At 42.9% G+C, this 19,463-nt stretch overlaps 1 protein-coding gene across 3 annotated transcripts in view; it reads left to right on the top strand.

Moving 5' to 3' along the window:
• The window catches only part of RNF220 (ring finger protein 220), a 389,522-nt gene that overhangs the window by 351,702 nt on the left and 18,357 nt on the right, over positions 1-19,463 (top strand). For all 3 annotated transcript variants that reach the window (XM_054980446.1, XM_054980445.1, XM_054980444.1), the window contains 2 exons: positions 15,913-16,021; positions 17,840-17,914. In XM_054980446.1, the coding sequence (XP_054836421.1) occupies positions 15,913-16,021; positions 17,840-17,914 (184 nt within the window). The remainder of the gene's footprint in view (positions 1-15,912; positions 16,022-17,839; positions 17,915-19,463) is intronic.

Genomic DNA, 19,463 nt, shown 5'->3' with positions numbered 1-19,463 from the left:
GGCCTCTCAGCCGCCAGCACTGTGCTGGTGGCACACAGTGCCGGGAACACACGTGCGCTATGCACGCATGCTGTACGCAGCCAGAATTGGGTTGTCTCGTGCGCCGGGAACCCAAGATCCGGCCCTGTAGCACAGCAAGCATTTTTCCTCCTCTGCCGAGTTTTCTAGAACTTAATGACAATTTTTAATCCCTTGTGAAGGTACCTGAGATTCTGTGAAGGAACTGCATAGAGAGTTACTGTTTACAGAGTCCTAATCCTGTCAGAACTAAAAAAAATTCAAAATAGACTCTTGGATGATATCCTCATGGACTTGTGCTATCTACTGAAAAGGTTTTTTTTTCTGGAATTCACTAGCATCCTGAACTTTGAAATGTAAAAATAATGCACACAGATGTTTGTATAGCTGCAAGCCTTGTTGCTGCCATTTCTTTTCTTTTTTTTCTCTCAAACAACTCTCCCAGGCTTTTTGGGTGTTTGTCTGTCCTTCCACAATAGCCTCCACTTTTATCTATTCTTCCATACTCTTGTGATAGTACCAACAAAACTGAGGAGCTTGCTGGTGCAGGAATCATCTCTTGTTCTGGATGGCAGAGGGGTGTGTGTGTCACACTTCACTTAAAGGAGCAAGTTCATATTTTGAAGGTGCTGGTGGTCTCAGGACTCCCATTGGATAAACAGGTGGCAGCAGTGGCTATGGGGGCCTTTCACTGGCTTTGGCTGGTAAGCCAGGTGCAGCAATTCCTGGGTGAGAAAGATCTTGCCACTGTGCTGGTAACATCTATATTGGCGGTGGAGAGTGCCTTCAAGTCATAGCTGACTTATGGCAACCCCTAACTAACAGCGGTGGTTTGTCATTGCCTTCCTCTGCAACCCTGGTCTTCACTGGAGGTCTTCCATCCAATTACTAGACAAGGCTGACCCTATATTAGAATAGTGCAATGTGCTGTGTGTGGGGCTTGAAGACTATCTAGAAGCTACAGTTGGTGCTGAATGCTGCAGTCTGAATACTGACTGGAGTTGGTTGTAGGGACCACATCACTCCAGTCTTGTTCCATCTATAATGGCTCCCATTTTGATTCCAGGCTGAATTCAGAGGCTAAGGAAGCTTCCTGTGCCTTGCATGCCCTGTGCCTGCTTTGCCCGCCAGTAATAGCGCACCCCTTCCCACCTCTGTGTGTTGCAAGGCTCAGGAAAAATGCCGAAAGCATGCGAGGCATGGGAAGCTTCCTGAGCTGCTCTGCTTCCTGATGGATCTCGTGTGGCTCTCCGGTCCAAGACAGGGCAGGAGGGGAGCCACAGAGTCTGGAAGGGGTTTGCTGCTGCCAGCAGGCGAACAGGTGCAGGGTGTGTGAGGTGTGGGAAGCTTCATGCGCTGCCGCCAGCAGGAATGCTCCCAATTGTCCCAGCTGCTGGCAGCTTTGCCAGCCACTGGTGAAACGGTGTAAGGGGGCTTGGAGCAGTGGCAACTGCTGGGGGTTCCCTTGGGCCAACAGAAGAAGAGCTCCCTTCACCCTGCTGCCGGCGGGCTTTGCTTGTAATAAACGTTTGTTGTAAATACTAGCAGTCTCTATGCAGGCAGTCTCCCTCCAGTTCTGCAAGTTGGATGGGTTTTATGTTGTTAATTTTATGTGAATTCCTTTGGTAAACTCCAGCCCCCAGTGGCTGGGAAGGAGCTGAGCAGCGGTACTCAGAAAAGACGCCTACACTTCCCATCAAAACTTTTGGGAACCTGCCTCATGTCCACCTCGTGTCAGGTGTCACTTGTAGCTTGACACTTTGTCTTCTGCCAGCAGATGAAGAGTTTTTTGTTTGGTTTCGTGTTCCCTCACTAACTTGTATTAGCCCTCCACCTTGTTCTGTGCTTTTATGTGTTTATATTATGTTTCGATGTCTGAAATGTTTTAATGTAATTTTTTAAAGATTGTTTAATTAATGTCTTACCTGTCTCATACATGAGTGCTTATATTCAGCAATCCTTCCAACCACTTTTAGCACTTTACCTTCTGCATTGCCAAGTCTATGAATTTTCTTGGCTGTTAGCAGTAATGTTCAGCTGGAGTAGTCTACCTGTGTGCAGGCCACCTAATCCACTCCTCCTTGTTTTTCTCTCTGGAGGAATCTGACTACAGAGCTTGGTACCATCTTGAAATGAAGGCTTCATGGGGTTAAGAAGCCAGCCTCTTAATTCAGAGTGCCAATGTTCAATTTTGCTTTCTGCCACCAAACTAGATTGCAGGCCAAGGAAAGAGTCTGGGTTAGTGGCCCACTGGGTCACCTCCCATTTGTTTTCCTCAATTTTGTGTTGTCATAAATTCATTCCAGCCCGTTGTGCTTGATCAGTTTATCTCTGTTGGGGCAGGGAGCTCTGCTAGCATGATATATGACATGAAACATTGTAGCCAGCCTCTCCATGAATCACTCCAGCTGTTTGTTGTCAGCATGAAAAGCAAACATGCTGGGGCTGCCGAGTGTTGACTACGATGAGCTCAGGATGGGAAGAGACATGACGTATGAATGTTTATTTAATAATTTTCTAATATTTCCAGCGGAGTGTGGCTATGCCTTCTGAGGTTGTGGGGGTAAAGGGGGGCGGTTGAAGGGGAAACTCTAATCTGTCAGGGTGGGTTATAAATCAGGCAGACAAGATCATTAATCAGGAATGGAGCAAAACTAGAGGGAGGTGGGACTCTCTCTGTCATTCCCAGGAGTAAAGGGGCCATGCTCTTCTTTTCCATAAAACAAATCTCATTTGGGATGCGGATCTGGCTATATTGCTTACATAAGAGCAAAGCCAGGGCACTGGGCCAGTTAAGCAAGTGTGCAGTACCTTTGTCATAAGCCTTGGCAATTTGATCTTGCCAAGCATTAAATCCCTTTATAATTATCTTCTTTTTCTAACTCTTAATGCACCTCATGGTTCATTGAGTAAGGTGCTTGTTGGGTTTTAGATGAGTAAAGTAGGGGTTTGTCTGTATGCGTATGCATGTAACCACGGGAGAGAATTTTTCTCCCTACAAACCCATTACAAAAGTAAGGCTGGGATTCTTCATATATGGCAACTATGCTTTATACTTATTTAACAAAAGCACATTTCTTGGTGTTCTGCCACTAGGCTTAAAATAAAATCCCATTTTTGGCCTTTGACTGTTGAAACAACTTTTAATATTTGTATGCAGTCACTACAATACATAAATCTGTCTGCTCAGATGCATATAGGAGTCTCAAGATCATAGGGTAGTCCCTATTATTTCTATGGAGGGGCCCAATTTATACACACAACCGCTCCCTTCACTAAAATGATGGGATGTTGCTGTGTTTACACATTGGCTTGCAAAATAGATCATAGCTTCAGTCTGTGTGTGTGTTGCTGAGTCAGACTGGAGGAGGTTCCAGTGAAGTGGGTTGGGGAGATGTCCCTGCTTTCCCCCCCATAGCTTACTCTCTTATCCCATTGCTTCTGTTGCTCACCTCATGCCCTTCTCACATTGTGTACCTCTGTTTATTTGTGCTGTAGCCAGGTTTTAGTAAAGTTCCATATCTCAGGACAAATTCATTAAGACACCTTTCTACAGCTGTCTAGGTACAGAACTTTAACTTCAGTGCTTTAAAATTCAGGTGTGAGGAGTGAGTTAAGAGGCAAAGTGTGCTCTGCTTTTAAGGGTTTTGTAGCTGCCAGTGCAGAGAAAGGCAGTGACACCTCCTGTAAACACTGCAAAGTGGGCTTTTTAGGATGCAATAGATAAAATGTAAATCTTTTACATAATCTTGCTCGTCATTCTCAAATGTCTATACATGGTGAAATCAGATTTCTGTGCTTTTAATTCAGCATACCAGGTGGAAGCAGAAAACTGTTAATATAAAATTACTCATCAAGCTGTTCTTTGGATGCACTTCTCCATAAATGCCTTAGGATTAATCGGTTAAAAAACAGAAAGCACAAACACATGCCAAAAATAAATATTCAGTAACAGTATGAGCATGGCTGTTTACATCTGTAAGTCCCAATTGCCCTGTTGAGTATGTGACTCTGTTTACAAAATATAAGTTTCAGTTAGCAGAGGTCATTAACTGTTTGATGTTACCGTCAAGGTTACACATGCAGGATATGCAGGGCCAAGGTAGAATTTAAGGCTACAGTAAGTGATTTACTAACTTTCTCATTGTTTTGCTGCAAGGAAGATTACATATATACTACTGTTGTGTGACTATGCATATATTGGAATTCGGTGTATGATTTAGCTTCTTGGAAATCCATACTCTTACTGCATTTTAAAAAAAAGTTTCATAGTGGTGACAAATGGTAGCCTGATTTAGGGCAGTGCCTATTCATGGCTCAGAAGCCTTTGGACAATTCTTAACAGATTTCATTCCTCTGTTGTCTGTAGTCCGGCCCTTTATAGTCGTTGTCCTTGCCTTCTTGCCATGCCAAGCTGTAATTCTGCTGAAAGCAATCAGAATACAGTAAGTTTGTAAAATGTTCTTTTGAGCAAAAATTTAAGCTTTCTTTGCAGCAAAAATGAACTTTGGAAGGCAAGAAAAGAAGCAGCCTTTGCTAACCCTAGAAAGCCATTTTTGAGCAAGACAGGAAATGTACTGAAGCAACTAAACCTGCCTACCTTTTCCAGTTTTGCTTTGAGTTTGTAGCTTTTCTTTTGCTTCCTCCTGCTCCTCACTGAGTTTGAGGCTTTTGTAAGGGTCCACTTGAGGGAACTTCAGCCTTCCACTTGAGAACATAAGGCAGCTAGTTTAGGAGGCTAATAACCTTAGCTGAATCATCTCTTAGGACTAGCAAAAACAGATCCAAGTTGTTTGAGAGCAATTCATGGCAGACGCATTGGGAGTGTGTCTGTAAAGTTGATGAGAAGCTCTCTGGGACCATGATTGTTCCTGTGAGGTAAGATAACAAGTTACCATAAGAAATGATGTTAAATTGCCTTGGCAAGGTTAAGAACACTGGTTTGGATCCTAGAATAGTGCTCAGTTAGTTGTTGAGTTTTCTTCCAATGCAAGGAGTCATCTTTCATAGGAAGGGTCTTTTCTCCTGGAGCAGTAGAGTCCAACTTCTTATTCCTCACCTTTATCCAGATGTTAAATAGAAAAGTAGGCTGTGCATACTCCTTTAGATGGTTACTGTATTCTTAATTTCCTGCGAATACAACTCCTCCCGTGTCCCATGCCCTTTTGTATCCTTAAGATGTATTTTATTTTTAGTATTAGAGGTAGTGCACTCTTAGGCTGTACCACTCACATGTACATATCCCTGCACATATGTGAGTCCAGAGTCCTGTAACAGGCATTTAGGGTTTAGGCCTCTATCATGGGACCCTTGGCCAAAGTAATAATTTTCTAACAGTTGGTAAAAGAAGTAAAAGAGCTAAAAATAAAAGAGGGTGGATAGTGTGACATTGCTAGAGAAAAGTGTCTGTTCCCCTCATGTCTCGTGCCATTTTGTGGTTTAAGGTGTATTTTATTTTTATTACTACCACACAGGTAGAACATACCTGGGCTGTATCACTCAACTGCAACAGTGTTATTTGTAGTGCTGCATACCAGCAAGGCTGCTACCCTACTCCAGTACCCTGCCATTCTCTGGCCCTTTGATGTTACTGCATCATTTGAACACTCCCCATTTCAGAAGGTTTTAATTGTCTAGAAAGGTCCTAAGCCTTTCAGCTCATCCTCCTCCCCAGCATACTGAACCCTTGGTAAGAAGGGTACAGTTCAGGTATCTTGATATCCCTTTGCCCAGTTATTTCAAAGTTTCCTCAGTGGTGTTAACTTTAATTTGTGGAGTTGCTTCTTGCAAGTGAAAAATCGATGGGGGGCTATCACAGTGTGAAATTCGACTGTCAATCTTGAGCTTACAGAGTGAGTGAGACATCTTAGAGGGGGGAAATCACCAACTGTACAGTGCTCAGCTAGGCTATTTCAAAGAGAAAGCAAGGCTGATGGGTTGTTAGAAAGTATTTCAGTTAGATGGATGATGATTCTTTGTGAAATACTGGAGTTAGCCCACAGGTGAAGGAAACACAAACTTAGGAAAATACAACTAGCTTTCCTGAACAGCTGAATTTCACCTTGGAAACCTGAACTGTGTTCTTCTGGAACAAAATCTTTCCCCCAAATTGGCCTTTGCTTCTGAACAACACCCAGTTGCTTGCTTGCTTGTTTGCTTACTTACACACACACACACACACACAAACACACACACATCTGAGGATTTTGAATTGCTCCCCTGTAAAGGTAATGAGAAGCTCTCTGGGGCCATGATTGTTCTCATGAAATCTACCTAATGCTTGGAGATGGGAACTTCTGCTAGTGATTTGGGGATTTTGGACATGGCAGCAGCATTAACAGGATGGGCTAATTTCTACATGTCAGGATAATCTGGGCATTACCTTATTCACATGTTTTCCATATGATAATTCTTTGCATCCAGTATGAGAACTGCTTGCTCATCAACTGTATAGGGAGGTTCACAAAAAGTCAAACAGAACAGTATGAAAAGGGTCTTGGAGATGAAGAAGCATGACTTTCTTGTTCTGTGTCTTGTTCTCTTTGCATTGCATGTTTGAAGCCACTCTGTCTTACTGGGAAGCAAATAAACATATGTGTAGAATCCCAGCCCAAGCATAAATGTAAACAGAAGAGTCTGAATTAAGGGAGCACAAGAACCAACTGGGGAATTAGAAATCTAGGCTTGGATCCTGTACAGCATGAACAGAGCTATGCTGCTGCATAAACAGCAATTCTCCTGCTCCTCCCTACTGCTGCAATCTTTTCCCAAAAACTTGTCTTCTAGAGTTAGTTATCCCCAGAACATCTTGGGGATCAAAGTATGGAGCTGCAGTGAGAGAGAGGAATTAGCAAAAATTAATCTGCCTTTCTTCTATGAGAAGCCCCTGCCACAAGCAGAAAGGGCACTTAGAACTAAGCCCTACTGTCTATAGCAAAGGTCCCCAACTTGTTGAACCTGTGGACAATTTTGGAATGTTGAAGTTAGAGGTGGAAGCTACTACAAAATGGCTGTTATGAAGTGCTGGTAACAATCACAACGTTGTGGGAGCTTGCTAGCCAGTCACCTCCTACAATGGAGGCAGTTGTTTCTGAATGGATACTTTTTGCAGACACAAGATGTTTCCTGGCATCTTCTGAAGCATCTCCTACCTTCCTCTGAAGGCAGAGGAAAATCAGGACTGGCTGTTTGCTTTGGGGAAGAGATGCTTTGTTCAAAGATGCAAATGGCTATTGGGAAATCTGTTGGTGGACACCACATTGGGAGTCTGCTTTGTGTGTGTCATGATTACCTTTTCCCCAAGCCTCATTCCTTCCATTCCTCAAGACAGTCTTTTTCTCCCCATACAAAAAGGGATAAAATGGCACTGTTCACATTTTTGAGAGCAAATGCAGTGAAACAAAAGGTGCCCCCAGGCCAGGATGGATGGGAACTTGCCATACGGTACACTTCGATGCACTTTTCCCCCCCCCCCTTTTGTCTGTGTGTCATGCTGACAGTAGCAGACAAGCATGGGCTCAGCTTTGCTAGTTTTTCCCGTTACCACTTTTCTCTTGTGTTTCTGTTTTGCATGCTCTTTCAGGAACCTCCTGTCTGTGCTGCTTGCTCCTGAATGCTTTGCATCTGCTTCTTTTTCCTAATCCTTGTTGTGCATTTTTCATGCTTTGTGAACAGAAATGTAGTATAGTACGGGTTTTTTTTCTTTTCATGGCATAACAATTTGCTGGTCAGCTAGTTGGACTGATGCTGGCTTTGATCCCTTAAAGGACCACATGAAGAGTTATTCAGCAAGATTCTTTTAATGCCTTTGTAAAAATTCTAGAAATCTCTTAGAAGTTTCTGCGGTTGTCACAAAATGCACAGCCAGTTATAGTTAATACAAAACGGTGTGAAATGTACAGATTACAGTGTCATTCCCACCTTCTCTTCAGTCCCAGTGAGATGTACTGTTAGAAAGTTCCTGTTTGCTTCAGCAGCCAGGCTCTGTTTCTGGGCAGCAGAGAACTGCCAGACTCCCCTTTATTCCAGAATATGAAAACCACAGTTGGTTCAGAATACAGCTGTCCCAAGGAATAGGCACTGCTGCAGGTCTAGCATGTCCCTTGTCTTTAACATTCTCCTATGGTAACTTCTAGCACAGGAATGGTAAAAATGCTTGCATTTATTGTTCAGACTTTTTCCTGCACTTTTATTACTTTGCAGAAATCCCAAGTTTGTAGTTCTGGGGAGAGACAAAAGGCTATCTAGAGCACCGCTCAGACCCTGCTTCTGACCATTGGAGAGCTCCCTCACCCTCCTCTGCTGAGAATTCAGCAGGCTTTCCCCACAAGCAGATTTCTCAGGAGTTGTCTGCAATCCACAGCAGAGATACAAAAAAAGCAACCCTATAATAGCCTTCCTGTCTACCTTGTTATGTCAGGGAGGAGACCAGCTTGAAGCCTTTCCAGATGATTTTGAGGCTGTTTGCATTAATTTTACGGTTGGTACTCAGCTGTTGCACAGGATCCAGATGTCTGTCCTTAAGGAAGTACTTCTGCAACTGTGGGGAAATTTCTCAGCACTCGTTTATCACTGGAAAAATGCAATATTCAGTGCTTCCAAAGCAGTAGTGTTCATGACATCACAGATTGTAAAACAGCATAGGAATCGGAGTGGTGGAGAACAACTTTTTGGTGAACTTTTTTCCTTTAGAAACTTGAGTCCTCCCCTGCTACGTAGCACCCAAATGCAGGAGAAGTACAAGTATAGCCCTTAAATTTTTTTTTGCAGTGGTAAGCATCAGTATATCCCTGTGCCACTTTGTGAACCTTTTGCCTACATTTTTTCTTCTTATTTAGTTCTGTGAATTTCCAGGGATACAGTGCATGTCTTCTCCAAGGGCAACAACTATGCGTGTGGCATTCTTATGAAGCGAGGCAAATACATGCCTATGCACTCAAGTACATGAGGATATATAATAAATACTACTGGGCAACACCTTTTTTGCCAAGCTAGATTAAACTGTTTCTCTTTTATATGCACAGTTGGTCAAATTATGCTTTTAGAATTTTGGTGCAAGAATGGTTTTTTCTACTCTTAGTCTAAAATAAATAGTTAAAAATCCTTTTCAGTGCTCAACACCTCCACAACCCCACAGATTCCTCTAATGGTACAGACTGGGTTTTTTTGTTTTTTTTTTACTGTTTTCATTGATTGTTGGTGCCATCTGTCTGCGTTTGATCAGGCCAGTCATGCAAATCTCAGAGGCAGCAGAGGCCAAATGCCAGCTCCTGAATTCACTCCCTGCTTCTGCAGAGACATTCTTGGGCTCTCTTGGGCTCCGTGGCAGCAGAGGGAGAAGGACATGAAAGCAGCATAATGAATTCTTCTTTAGAGAAATTCTTTGGGGAGTCTCTTCCAGGTCCTCGCTAAATGCAGTTTAGAATGCTTTCTTGTGGCAATAAGCTTCCCTTCCATGCCACTGTGATAGAGCATGCAACTGTAAGAAGAATTATTCCTCTGGGGTAGAGCAACGCAACACTTTTTGCTTTGCATGAAGATTAAATTAGTCAACAGATACCTTCAAACTTGGCAAGCAGCTGGTGGCATTAACAAGTTGTGCAAGCAAGTATAAAATAGAGGCACTTGTGACTCAGAGGGCCTCTCCTTTGCAGACACGCACCCTTGCATGCAGCCTCTTCCAAATTTTCAGCTGAGAACATGGAAATTAGGCCATGGAACATTGCATTATTCATTAATTGGCAACCAAAAGCCTAGGGCATGTTGCCAAAATAAGCCACCCACTGTAATTACAGGTGAACAGTGCTCTTAATATCTTGCGGTACAAAAACATACATTAATCCAAATGGGGCGGGGGGACATTCCTCATGGAGTACAATATGCTAGCATCTTTAGCAATTCCTCAGTAGAGGCAGCATTCCTTCACAGGATTCCAAGTCAGCCTTTTCCAAGGAGGTTGGATACATAATGGAAGAGATTCCTTATCTGCTGCAGGAAAGCCAACTCCTGGAATAGAAGTGAATAAGTGGGATATTTTGTCATTATACCTTAGTTCTCTGCTAACTGAGCTATGTGGATTTGGGAGCGTATACCAGGTCGTGCAGATCTTGGCTGCTCATTAAACAATGTGTGTTGCCTGATTCAAGTGTTACTTGTGGAAACTTGGAATCATAGTTTTTCTGTATTAAATTATGTCCTAAAATAATTCCTATATGTTCATATTCAGCATTGCTACATCATCTGACTGTAGTGATGCATGAGTGGTGCCTAACTATGCATCTCTGTACTTCATTGTTCGTTAATGTGTTACATTAGTATTGACTCAATTGCATCTCTCAGGGTCACGCACCCATATCTTTATTTCGGTCATTCTGGAAATGATTGTCCATGATACACAACTGAAAAGATACGGTAAGGAGCCAGAATAGTTTCACCTAACCTTTTAGAATGTCATTGTTGATTAAACTTTCTATTCTGCATTTGTCAGTTTTTCATTTGACATAGCTCCGGGGTGCCTGTCCTGTGTCTTAGTAAACAAAAGTAGCATCTATATATATATTTTCTTCTAAGAGGAAGAACAGGAACTAGTGGAAGGCTAAGGACAAATCCTGAGTTTGTATAAACTCTCAAGCTCATTAACATCAAAACAATAACTACATGAAAAGAGGAGAAGGTCAGGTTGTCGCAAGTAGCCCATGAAATTTTATTGGTGATTTATTTAATCAGAGCTAAATGCATTTTACAAGCTACATACAAACAGCAAGGTTATAAAAATTTATGGAATGTATGTACAGTGTGATCATTTATGAAGAAAGAATTTTGTACACTGGTGAAATAAACACACTGGAAGGAGAGATGGATTTTGAGAGTAGTATGGATTGAATTTTCTGAAGCAAAGTAGGAATGTATGTGCATGCCTGAGAGACAAACATGTCAGTATCCTCTTGTCTATCATGGGTATATTCCCACCATTTTAAAGTAGTGTAAAAATGCTGCGAGGGCCCAGTCCTGAACAGGCCTGCAGCTCATTGCTTTGAGGCACTGCTGTCTCCCCCCCACCCCCACCCCTTTTCAGATGCCAAAACAGCTGCTAGGGTGGCCATTTCAGTGCTTGAAAATGCATAGACAGGAGGACAAAAGTGTCTCAGTCTGCTCTGCTGCGGATCAGGTTCTCACAGCATTTTTAAACCCCTTTAAAATGGCAGCAGCACCCCTGTGGCACTCACAAAGATGCCATCACATCTAGTTTGACACCGGAGCAGCCTTAAACACACTGTGCTTCTACCAGAACCATGCCAAGATGGTCATTATGGCCATGATCCCATCTGGACTGCTCGAAGGTATGGCACTTATGTAGGACAGCAAAGCACATTCAGGAAAGTCAACAGATGATACCCTATCAGATCTGGGGGAGTAGAGGTACGTGATCCTGCCTTAGCGCTGGGAATTCCTTATTAGAATCTAGATCTCCACCTGATAATGATGTCACCTAGGCTAAAATTTTGGTCCGCTTATTTTTTAAATTTTTCTTGTGTTCCATTTCTGCTAGCTTTCCTTTTTGCTGTACCAAGGGGAAACCAGACTTGTCCTTCTCTGCTGTTAATAGGACATAAAGTTACCCTTACCCTTTTTTCTCTTGTAACTTAAGTTCACACATAAAAGCTGGCATTAGAAGTGCTCATCCTTTGATTGATCAAGATTCCAATGGGAATGGAGGGATAGTCTCTTTCTAGGGTCCCCAAATATATAATAAGGGGGAAGAGATTAGGAACAAGTGGCCTAGACCCACTAAGTCTTTACTCTGTGGCCCAAGTAGGGCTTTTTTTTCAGCCGGAATGCAGCAGAACTGCATTCCGGCACCCATGTGATTAGTGGGTATTCAGACATTTTAGGCCCGTTTTGGCCCCAAATGGCCGAAACGAGCCTGAAACGGCCAGGATCGGGCCACTGCTGGGTGGAGGAGGGTTAATCTGCACAGCAGTGGCCTGTTTGAGACATATTCAGGCCCAATCCTGGCTGTTTGGGGCCTGTTAGGGCCATTTGGGGCCCATTTGGGCTTAATTCAGGCCTGAAATAGCCAGGATCAGGCCTCTGCTGGGCGGGGGAAGGTTCCCCTGCACAGCAGCAGCCCGTTCCAGGCCTATTCGGGCTCAGTCCAGGCCATTTCTGGGTCTTTTCGGCTATTTTGTGCCTGTTTCAATCCAATTCCTGCCCAAAACGGGTTCCCCCATGCAGCAGCTGCCCATTCCATGCCATTTCAGGCCCGCTCAGGGCTGTTTTGGCCATTTTGGGTGCATTGTGTTTGTTTGTTTGTTTATTACATTACATTACAGTTGTAGACCGCCCTCCCCGTCAGACGGGCTCAGGGCGGTGAGCGGGCCCAAAACAGCCAGGATCAGGCCATTGCCTGGCAGGGCTTGGCCCAATTTGTGCTCAAAATGGCCAGGATTAGGAGTGCTTTCCCATGTGGCAGCAGCATATTCCAGACTGATTTGGGCCTGAATCCCATGCTCCACAGGGGGCTCAACCCCCTATGGAGCACGGGAGTGCTTCTGGGGCGGCCACGGCCTGCATGATGATGTCACTTTCCGGAAGTGACGTCATCACGCAGTCCTGAGACCACATGCATGGTACCCAGTGAGTTCCACCACCTCTTTTCCCAGAAAAAAAGCACTGAGACCAAGAGTCTTGTTAATGTGAGCAGGGATGAAGAGTTTTGATATGCTGACTCAGCTGAAGGAGAGGCAGTACTTGCTCAGACTTGCTGCTCTCTGCATGCCCCCCAGCCTTGTTAATAAATGTATATTTAACAATGTCTGGAGCATATGAAGTGATAATAACTAAATCAATACCTCCCTCATTGATTGTCCAAGATCCTTCCAGCGTGACGCACACAGCAATGCAGTAATTTTCCAGCTAACTAGCACCCTGATCTACAGCCCTACTATTGATTGGCCATTGTATCAGGCAGGCACTGAGCATTATTGCTTATGCCTTTATTCAACCTCCTCTTCTGATTCGTTTATTATTGGATAGGGGCAAACATCTGAGAGTTTCTGAAACTGGCCAGTGAGGGTCAGCCTGTTATAATCTTGTAAACAAACCATTTTCTTTCATTCTCTGCCTCCCTGAAGTCCAGTTTCTGTTGGATGATAGTGCTGTTTTCTATGCCTAGAGATGATGCTCGGCTGACCTAGGTACCTGTTGTATAAGGGGCAAATGCAGTGGGTTCGGACATTGTGCTCAGTTTCTTGGAGAGGCAAACTGAGCTATGGTCTGCTGTTTGTCCCTGCTGGCCCTCTTTGCCATCGATATACAGCTCTTTCTTTGCCTCCCTTGTCCTGTCATGTTGGAAAGTCAGGCTGGTTTTTACTAGAGCATATTCTTGGTGAAATACTTAAGGAACTGTCAGCTCAGTAAGATTTTGGCCTTATACCATGTTTCTGCTTGCTCTCCTCTTTTTTTGTGGAGAGGATTCTCTGTCCCTCCCATACTAGGCGCTTTTCAACTCCTTTAAAGACATTGGTCTTTTGTGAGCAGAAGTGCCATTGGCAAAGGAATGCATGTTCTACAGCCAAGGACTGCCTTTTCAACAGCCATAGAAGAGTGCCAGTGGAAACAAAATATGTGATCCGAGCCCTAGTTCCCCATGATAGAGTAGTTGCACAACAGTAGCGAGGGGGCTGGTGATGATCTGCTGTTACTACATTACTTTGAGTATCTCTACCACAGTGATTCTCGAAGTGTTTGCTGGTATTCTCTTGCTTTCCCACTTCCTGACCACCTTCTGTACCCTTAATCATTTTTCAAATTTCATTCTTCCTTTGCTTCATTCACTCTCTTGCCTTTTCTACTGTGTCATCACCGTTCACATTCCTTTCTTCCCCTTTCTCTCTTTTACTCCTACCCTGCATCATTTAAGGCAATGGGAAGGCAGGGATGTGGGGGTAAAAGAGAGGCAAGTTGAGGCCACCTCCCATGAAGTGCAAGCAGTAGCCACATATTAAAATTAACAGGCGCCTGAACTTGAAGCTTGTTTCATTTGTCTTCATTATGGAGAGGTGTTTGCTTGAAACTATTACAATACAACAGCCACTCCACTACCAGTACAAAGGAATTAGGGAGTGGGTGACCATCACTCTGAGTACTGGAAAACCAGAGATAAATATGAGATGAGCTAGAAGTACTGAGAGAAAGGGAAGATTATTAGGATTTATATTCCCCCTGTCTCAGCCAAGGATTCTACCCTAGCATCTACTGTAATCAGAATACATACATACATAGTCACACACACCTCAGATAAAACCCATTGTACCCAGTCTTAGATATTCACCAGTACTGGATTTCTCACAAAGACTTACAGGTAGAAACTAAGTCTGAGTAAACAGTACTGACCTTGAAGGACCAAGGGTCTGATTCAGTATAAGGCAGAGGCATATGTATTCATATTTCATTCATTCATTTTTATTTGGTCCAGCTTTTAGCCCACCCTCCCCGCAAGCAGGCTCAGGGCAGGTCACAACAAGCATAAGACAATAAATATGAATACATTTACAACAATAAAATCAATAAAAACCACATCATACAGCCCAGACTACAGTTTCCCAAAAATTGTGATTCATTCGGTTCATCCCTGCCAGAACTGTGCAGAGGAGGGGGTTTGAGCAGTTCTAGTCAGATTGTGACTTCTTATTTGGGGTGGGGGGTGGAGGTAAGATAACTTATACGATCTTCCCTTAATAGGAGACAGGTAGGGAGGCTTATCAAATGAATACGAGACCAGCCTCAATCATATGTCTGGCAGAACATCTCTGTCTTGCATGCCTGCAGAAGGATAAAATATCTTGGTGGGCCTGAGTATCAACAGAAAGAGCATTCCACCAGGTTGGGACCAGGACCAAAAAGGCCCTGGCCCTGGTCAAGGCCAGTTGAGCCTCCCTGGGGCCAGGGGACATCAGTAGATATTTATCTGCTAATTAAGTACTCTCCAGGGTATGTATGGCAAGAGGGGGTCCTGCACGTAAGCTGGTTCCAGTCTGTTAAGGGCTTTATAGGTCAAAACCTTGAACCTGATCTGGAATTCCATATAGACCTAAAAACTTAAAACATCTTTGCTTGCTATAAGTAGTCAACTTTGTGCCAGTCACATTTGCCTAGTTCATTCTGATTGCAAGATTTGGGTTTGCACAGAATTTACTTTCTGAGTAAGGATTGTAGTAGTGTGGGTAAGTATGCAAAAACCCACATGCATGCATACACATCACTGTAGGAAGTACTTTCTTCGGGTTTCAAAACTGCTTATCTGTTGACCTGTGACAAGTTTGCAGTTACTGATGCATCCAGTAATGCATGTTTGTTCTTGCCAATGTCAAAATGTTGCACAGGTTGCAACCCTGCTAGCCAAGTTCCTTTCCTTCTCTGTGTGAACTGTCTTGGTATAGGTAGGCTCTGTAATTGTACTCCTTTACCTAATGTTCTTTTCAGTTTCATGTGAACTAGTAGAACTCTGTGGTGGCACATATTCCCTCTAGTTGTGGAGACTTGACATTATCATAGCAAAATCCCCTTGAAAAAGAAGCTGTCATAATTTCAGAATTGCCAGCAACACCCTGTGCAACCTCATTGATCCCCCATGTACCCCTCCAGAACACAAAATGATTCTGTCTAAGAATAACTTTGGACTTCGTGCCTTTGTTTTCAGATCTTCTGAAGGTGGTTATGTTACAGCTTAATCTCAGGGCTACAAGGCTTTCCTGACTGGATCTTTTTTCTCTCACTAAGAGCCAAAATGCATCCTGCCACTATGTGGTTTTACCTAATACATGCTTGGCACATAATGAAATCAATGGAATGTTTCTAAGAACTTGGCCAGCCCTGACTTGTCATCTATTGTAGGATTACAGAAGATTCAGCAGTGACAACATTTGAAGCGCTAAAGGCTCGCGTCCGTGAATTAGAAAGGCAGCTCTCCCGTGGGGACCGCTATAAATGTCTCATTTGCATGGTGAGTAGCTTGTGAGTTGTGGTCATGAATAAGGAAATGACTGTAGCTATTCCTTGTCTGTAGCAAGGTGGCATAGTTGATGCTTAATGTGGGGAAACTGTAGCTGTGTCCCTTGACTCTGGAGAAGTGCTTCAAGTTTCTGTCACCAGGAAGTTGCTGTGATAAGATTTTATTGGCAACTTGCCAACTCTGTTGGGGTACTTCTATAGCAGATTTTCCTGTATCTGTATTCTTTTCTGTATGCACATACTAGAAAAAGGTCAATACCTGATATAAGGCCTACTGTGTGATTTAAGTTTAAGCCATTTCCCCAAATATCTCAAAATTGTCTGTGTCCTGATGATGAGGGCTCAACTCTTGTGGCTTATGTACTGAAGTGCTGAAGCTCCCTCTAGTGGTTCAATCTACATCATTTCCACAGCTTCTCTTGAGGTTTGTGCTAAGTTTCCCATACTTGTAGCTCTTTGGATGGGTGCAAGGAAGATCGCTTTACCTCAGGTTGTGGCTCCGTTTCCAGAAAAGTGTCTTTTCTCAGTATTCAAACTATATTTACAGGGGAAATGTTGTTTTTCCTCGCCCCCATGTTCCTTAAAGCACTAAAGAAAAAAATGAGCATTTTTTTAAACATGTAGAGTGACCTTTAGAAGGGGAGTGGAAATGCAAGGTTCTCCTTTCCCCAACATCAGTAATCCTCCAATTCTCATCTCTTAACTTTTTTTCTCTTCTGAAGGGTAAAATTTCCTCTTGCTAAGCTGCTTATATTTTGCAAGAGGCTTTTTCTCCTGCAGCAGGCCACCCCTCTCCCACCATGAGAGTTCTACATTTGTTGAGTTACCACATTTCTGCTCCAGAACTGGAGCTAATGTAAGCATAGTATCAAAGATAACGTTACTTGTATTACTTGGGGGGGGGGAACATGGTGTGGACAAACCCCTAGGCTTCGTCTCTGAGCTTTTTGTTTGTTTGTTTGTTTCAGTGAAAGCAGTATAAGTAAATAAGATACTAGTCTCATAGACTAACAAATGATTCCAGTTTGCCTACTGGCTGATATTCCAGTAAGAATTGGCTTGCAAGAGAGCGAGAGCTAGTAGCAGTTGACAAAAAGGGAGTCTCTGGGTGTTGCAATATGAATGAATGAATTTATTTATTTGCGGTCAGAGACCATTACAATGGCAATACATCCTTAACAGTCAATAGAATAATTAATTCCAGCATAAAAGTGTAGAAGGACATAGAAAAATACATTTAGCATTTAAAATCTTAGAAGACACATTAAAATGTATATAGTTCTCTAGGAACAGAAGTGATTCTAATATTTAAAATACTGACATTAAAATGGTTAAAATCGTAAAAAGAGCAGGACAGACTATGTATGGCCATACTTCTTATTATGGAATTTAACCAAATGGAGAGGGTGTTGCAATATAAAATCAAGCTGTTCAAGGAAAGGTTAATAGCATTTGTGGCAACAGCAGTCACAAGATCTGCTGATTTTTTTGCACTGCTCTTCCCTGTTGCAGGGCTAGATATAGTACCAGTCGTAGTCTCCAAGTAACCATGCTTTGTGTACTTAGTGTTTGTGCAGTCTTAACACTGCATTAGCTGTCATTTATACCTTCTGTTCCATGCCTTGCTATTTATGGAGAAGCCTCAGAAATGCATGAGAAATTAAATTTGAATAAACTGTAGTCTGAATATAAAAATGGATTGATGTTGTGCATTGCATCTGCACCTTAGTCCCCCGGGGCTCAGCATCTAATGGAAGATTTCCCAGACATTTAGAGTGTGTGATGGGACTGTTCCACTTTCTCTTTACAGGACTCATACACGATGCCCCTGACCTCAATTCAGTGCTGGCATGTGCACTGTGAGGAATGCTGGCTGCGGACTTTGGTGAGGCTCCTAGCTTTTTGCATAATTGCTCCTGATACTTTCTTATTTCTCTAGTTTCAATTACTCTGGAGTACAAGGATTTAGAAAAAATTGAAGTTGCAGTGGTAGGATTGGTGGACAGTGGGGAGGTGTGCAAGAGAATGCGTATGCATGTGTGCAAGGAATTTGAATATAGTTCTTCCTCTCAGATACACGGGGGGGGGGGGGGACAAAGGATGTGCATCTTTGTGCAGTGCAGATATTTTCATACATTGGCACATTAACTAGAATGTCATCATTAAGTCTGACTATTTTCAAGTTACTAAGATCCACATCTTTGGATGTGTCCCTAGATGCATCGGCACATAAGGGGAAAGTAACATGAGAAGAAACTTGCAAAAGTAGTCTGTTGTATTATATTTGCAGCCCTATTAAACATTTCCTAGTGAATATAAGCACACGCACAATGAAACTTTCCTCATCCAAATGTTCTGTATTTCTCAGAAAGTAACATAGATAAGTACAACAATAAAAAAAATAAAGCTCTAAAATGGTGCAATATTTACAAAAGGATCACAATATGTTTTTAGCCTCTGCTGTTCCTTTACGGGGAGAAAATATGTATGAAAAAAGCCTTGCTCTTTGAGCATCTAACGGTTTTTTTTTTTAATTTACATGCGTAGAATGCAGGTATATGTGTATGCAAATGATTGTCCTGAGAAAGTGTTCAGTGGGTTTCCTACATACTGTTTTTCAGAGTTTTTTGCTGTTATATTGCTCAGAAAGTTCAGCTAGTGAGCTATAGAACATCTTAGTTTCTAGTTACAGGTGTGCTGTCTCCCTTAATGGCTTGATAAAATGTCCCTAATGCAAGCTTTTAAAGTACATTTCGCATATTTTGGAAAAAAATACCTGTAAAGCTTAAATAATTAGTGGCTAAAATTTTGGGCTAACCCTCTTAAGGGAGGTGTACCGGAAATAAATGTCTAATGAAGGCTTTAAAAAAAAATCTTCAAGAGTGCTTGGCTATTTTAAATTTCTGATATGTTTCCAATGTTGACACGATGTGTACAGTGTGGCTGGCATAAAAAAAATAAAAGAAGAAGATGGCCAATTTAAAAGGAGCAACTTGTGCAGGTTGCAACTGAAACCCTAGGACATCGAAGGGCTGCTTGTTACACATCTCGCCCCCACCCCCTGCAGAATCTGGTGCTTTGTATGTAATAAAAGCCTGTTTGATGGCTCCCATAACCATAGTGTGCCTTTCCTGTAGGCAGTATCCATATTGCCCTGTTGCTTGTGTGGCTTGTTTGTACACAGGAAGATTATTGAGCAACTGTCCACAGTGCATTGTCGAAGGCTTTCACGGCCGGAGAACGATGGTTGTTGGGGGTTTTCCGGGCTGTATTGCCGTGGTCTTGGCATTGTAGTTCCTGACGTTTCGCCAGCAGCTGTGGCTGGCATCTTCAGAGGTGTAGCACCAAAAGACAGAGATCTCTCAGTGTCACAGTGTGGAAAAGATGTAGGTCATTTGTATCTACTCAGGAGGGGTGGGGTTGAGCTGAGTCAT

This window comes from Eublepharis macularius, chromosome 5 (genome assembly GCF_028583425.1).
Source record: "Eublepharis macularius isolate TG4126 chromosome 5, MPM_Emac_v1.0, whole genome shotgun sequence".
NCBI classification, from domain to species: domain Eukaryota; kingdom Metazoa; phylum Chordata; class Lepidosauria; order Squamata; family Eublepharidae; genus Eublepharis; species Eublepharis macularius.
This window is presented reverse-complemented; position numbering and strand designations above follow the sequence as displayed.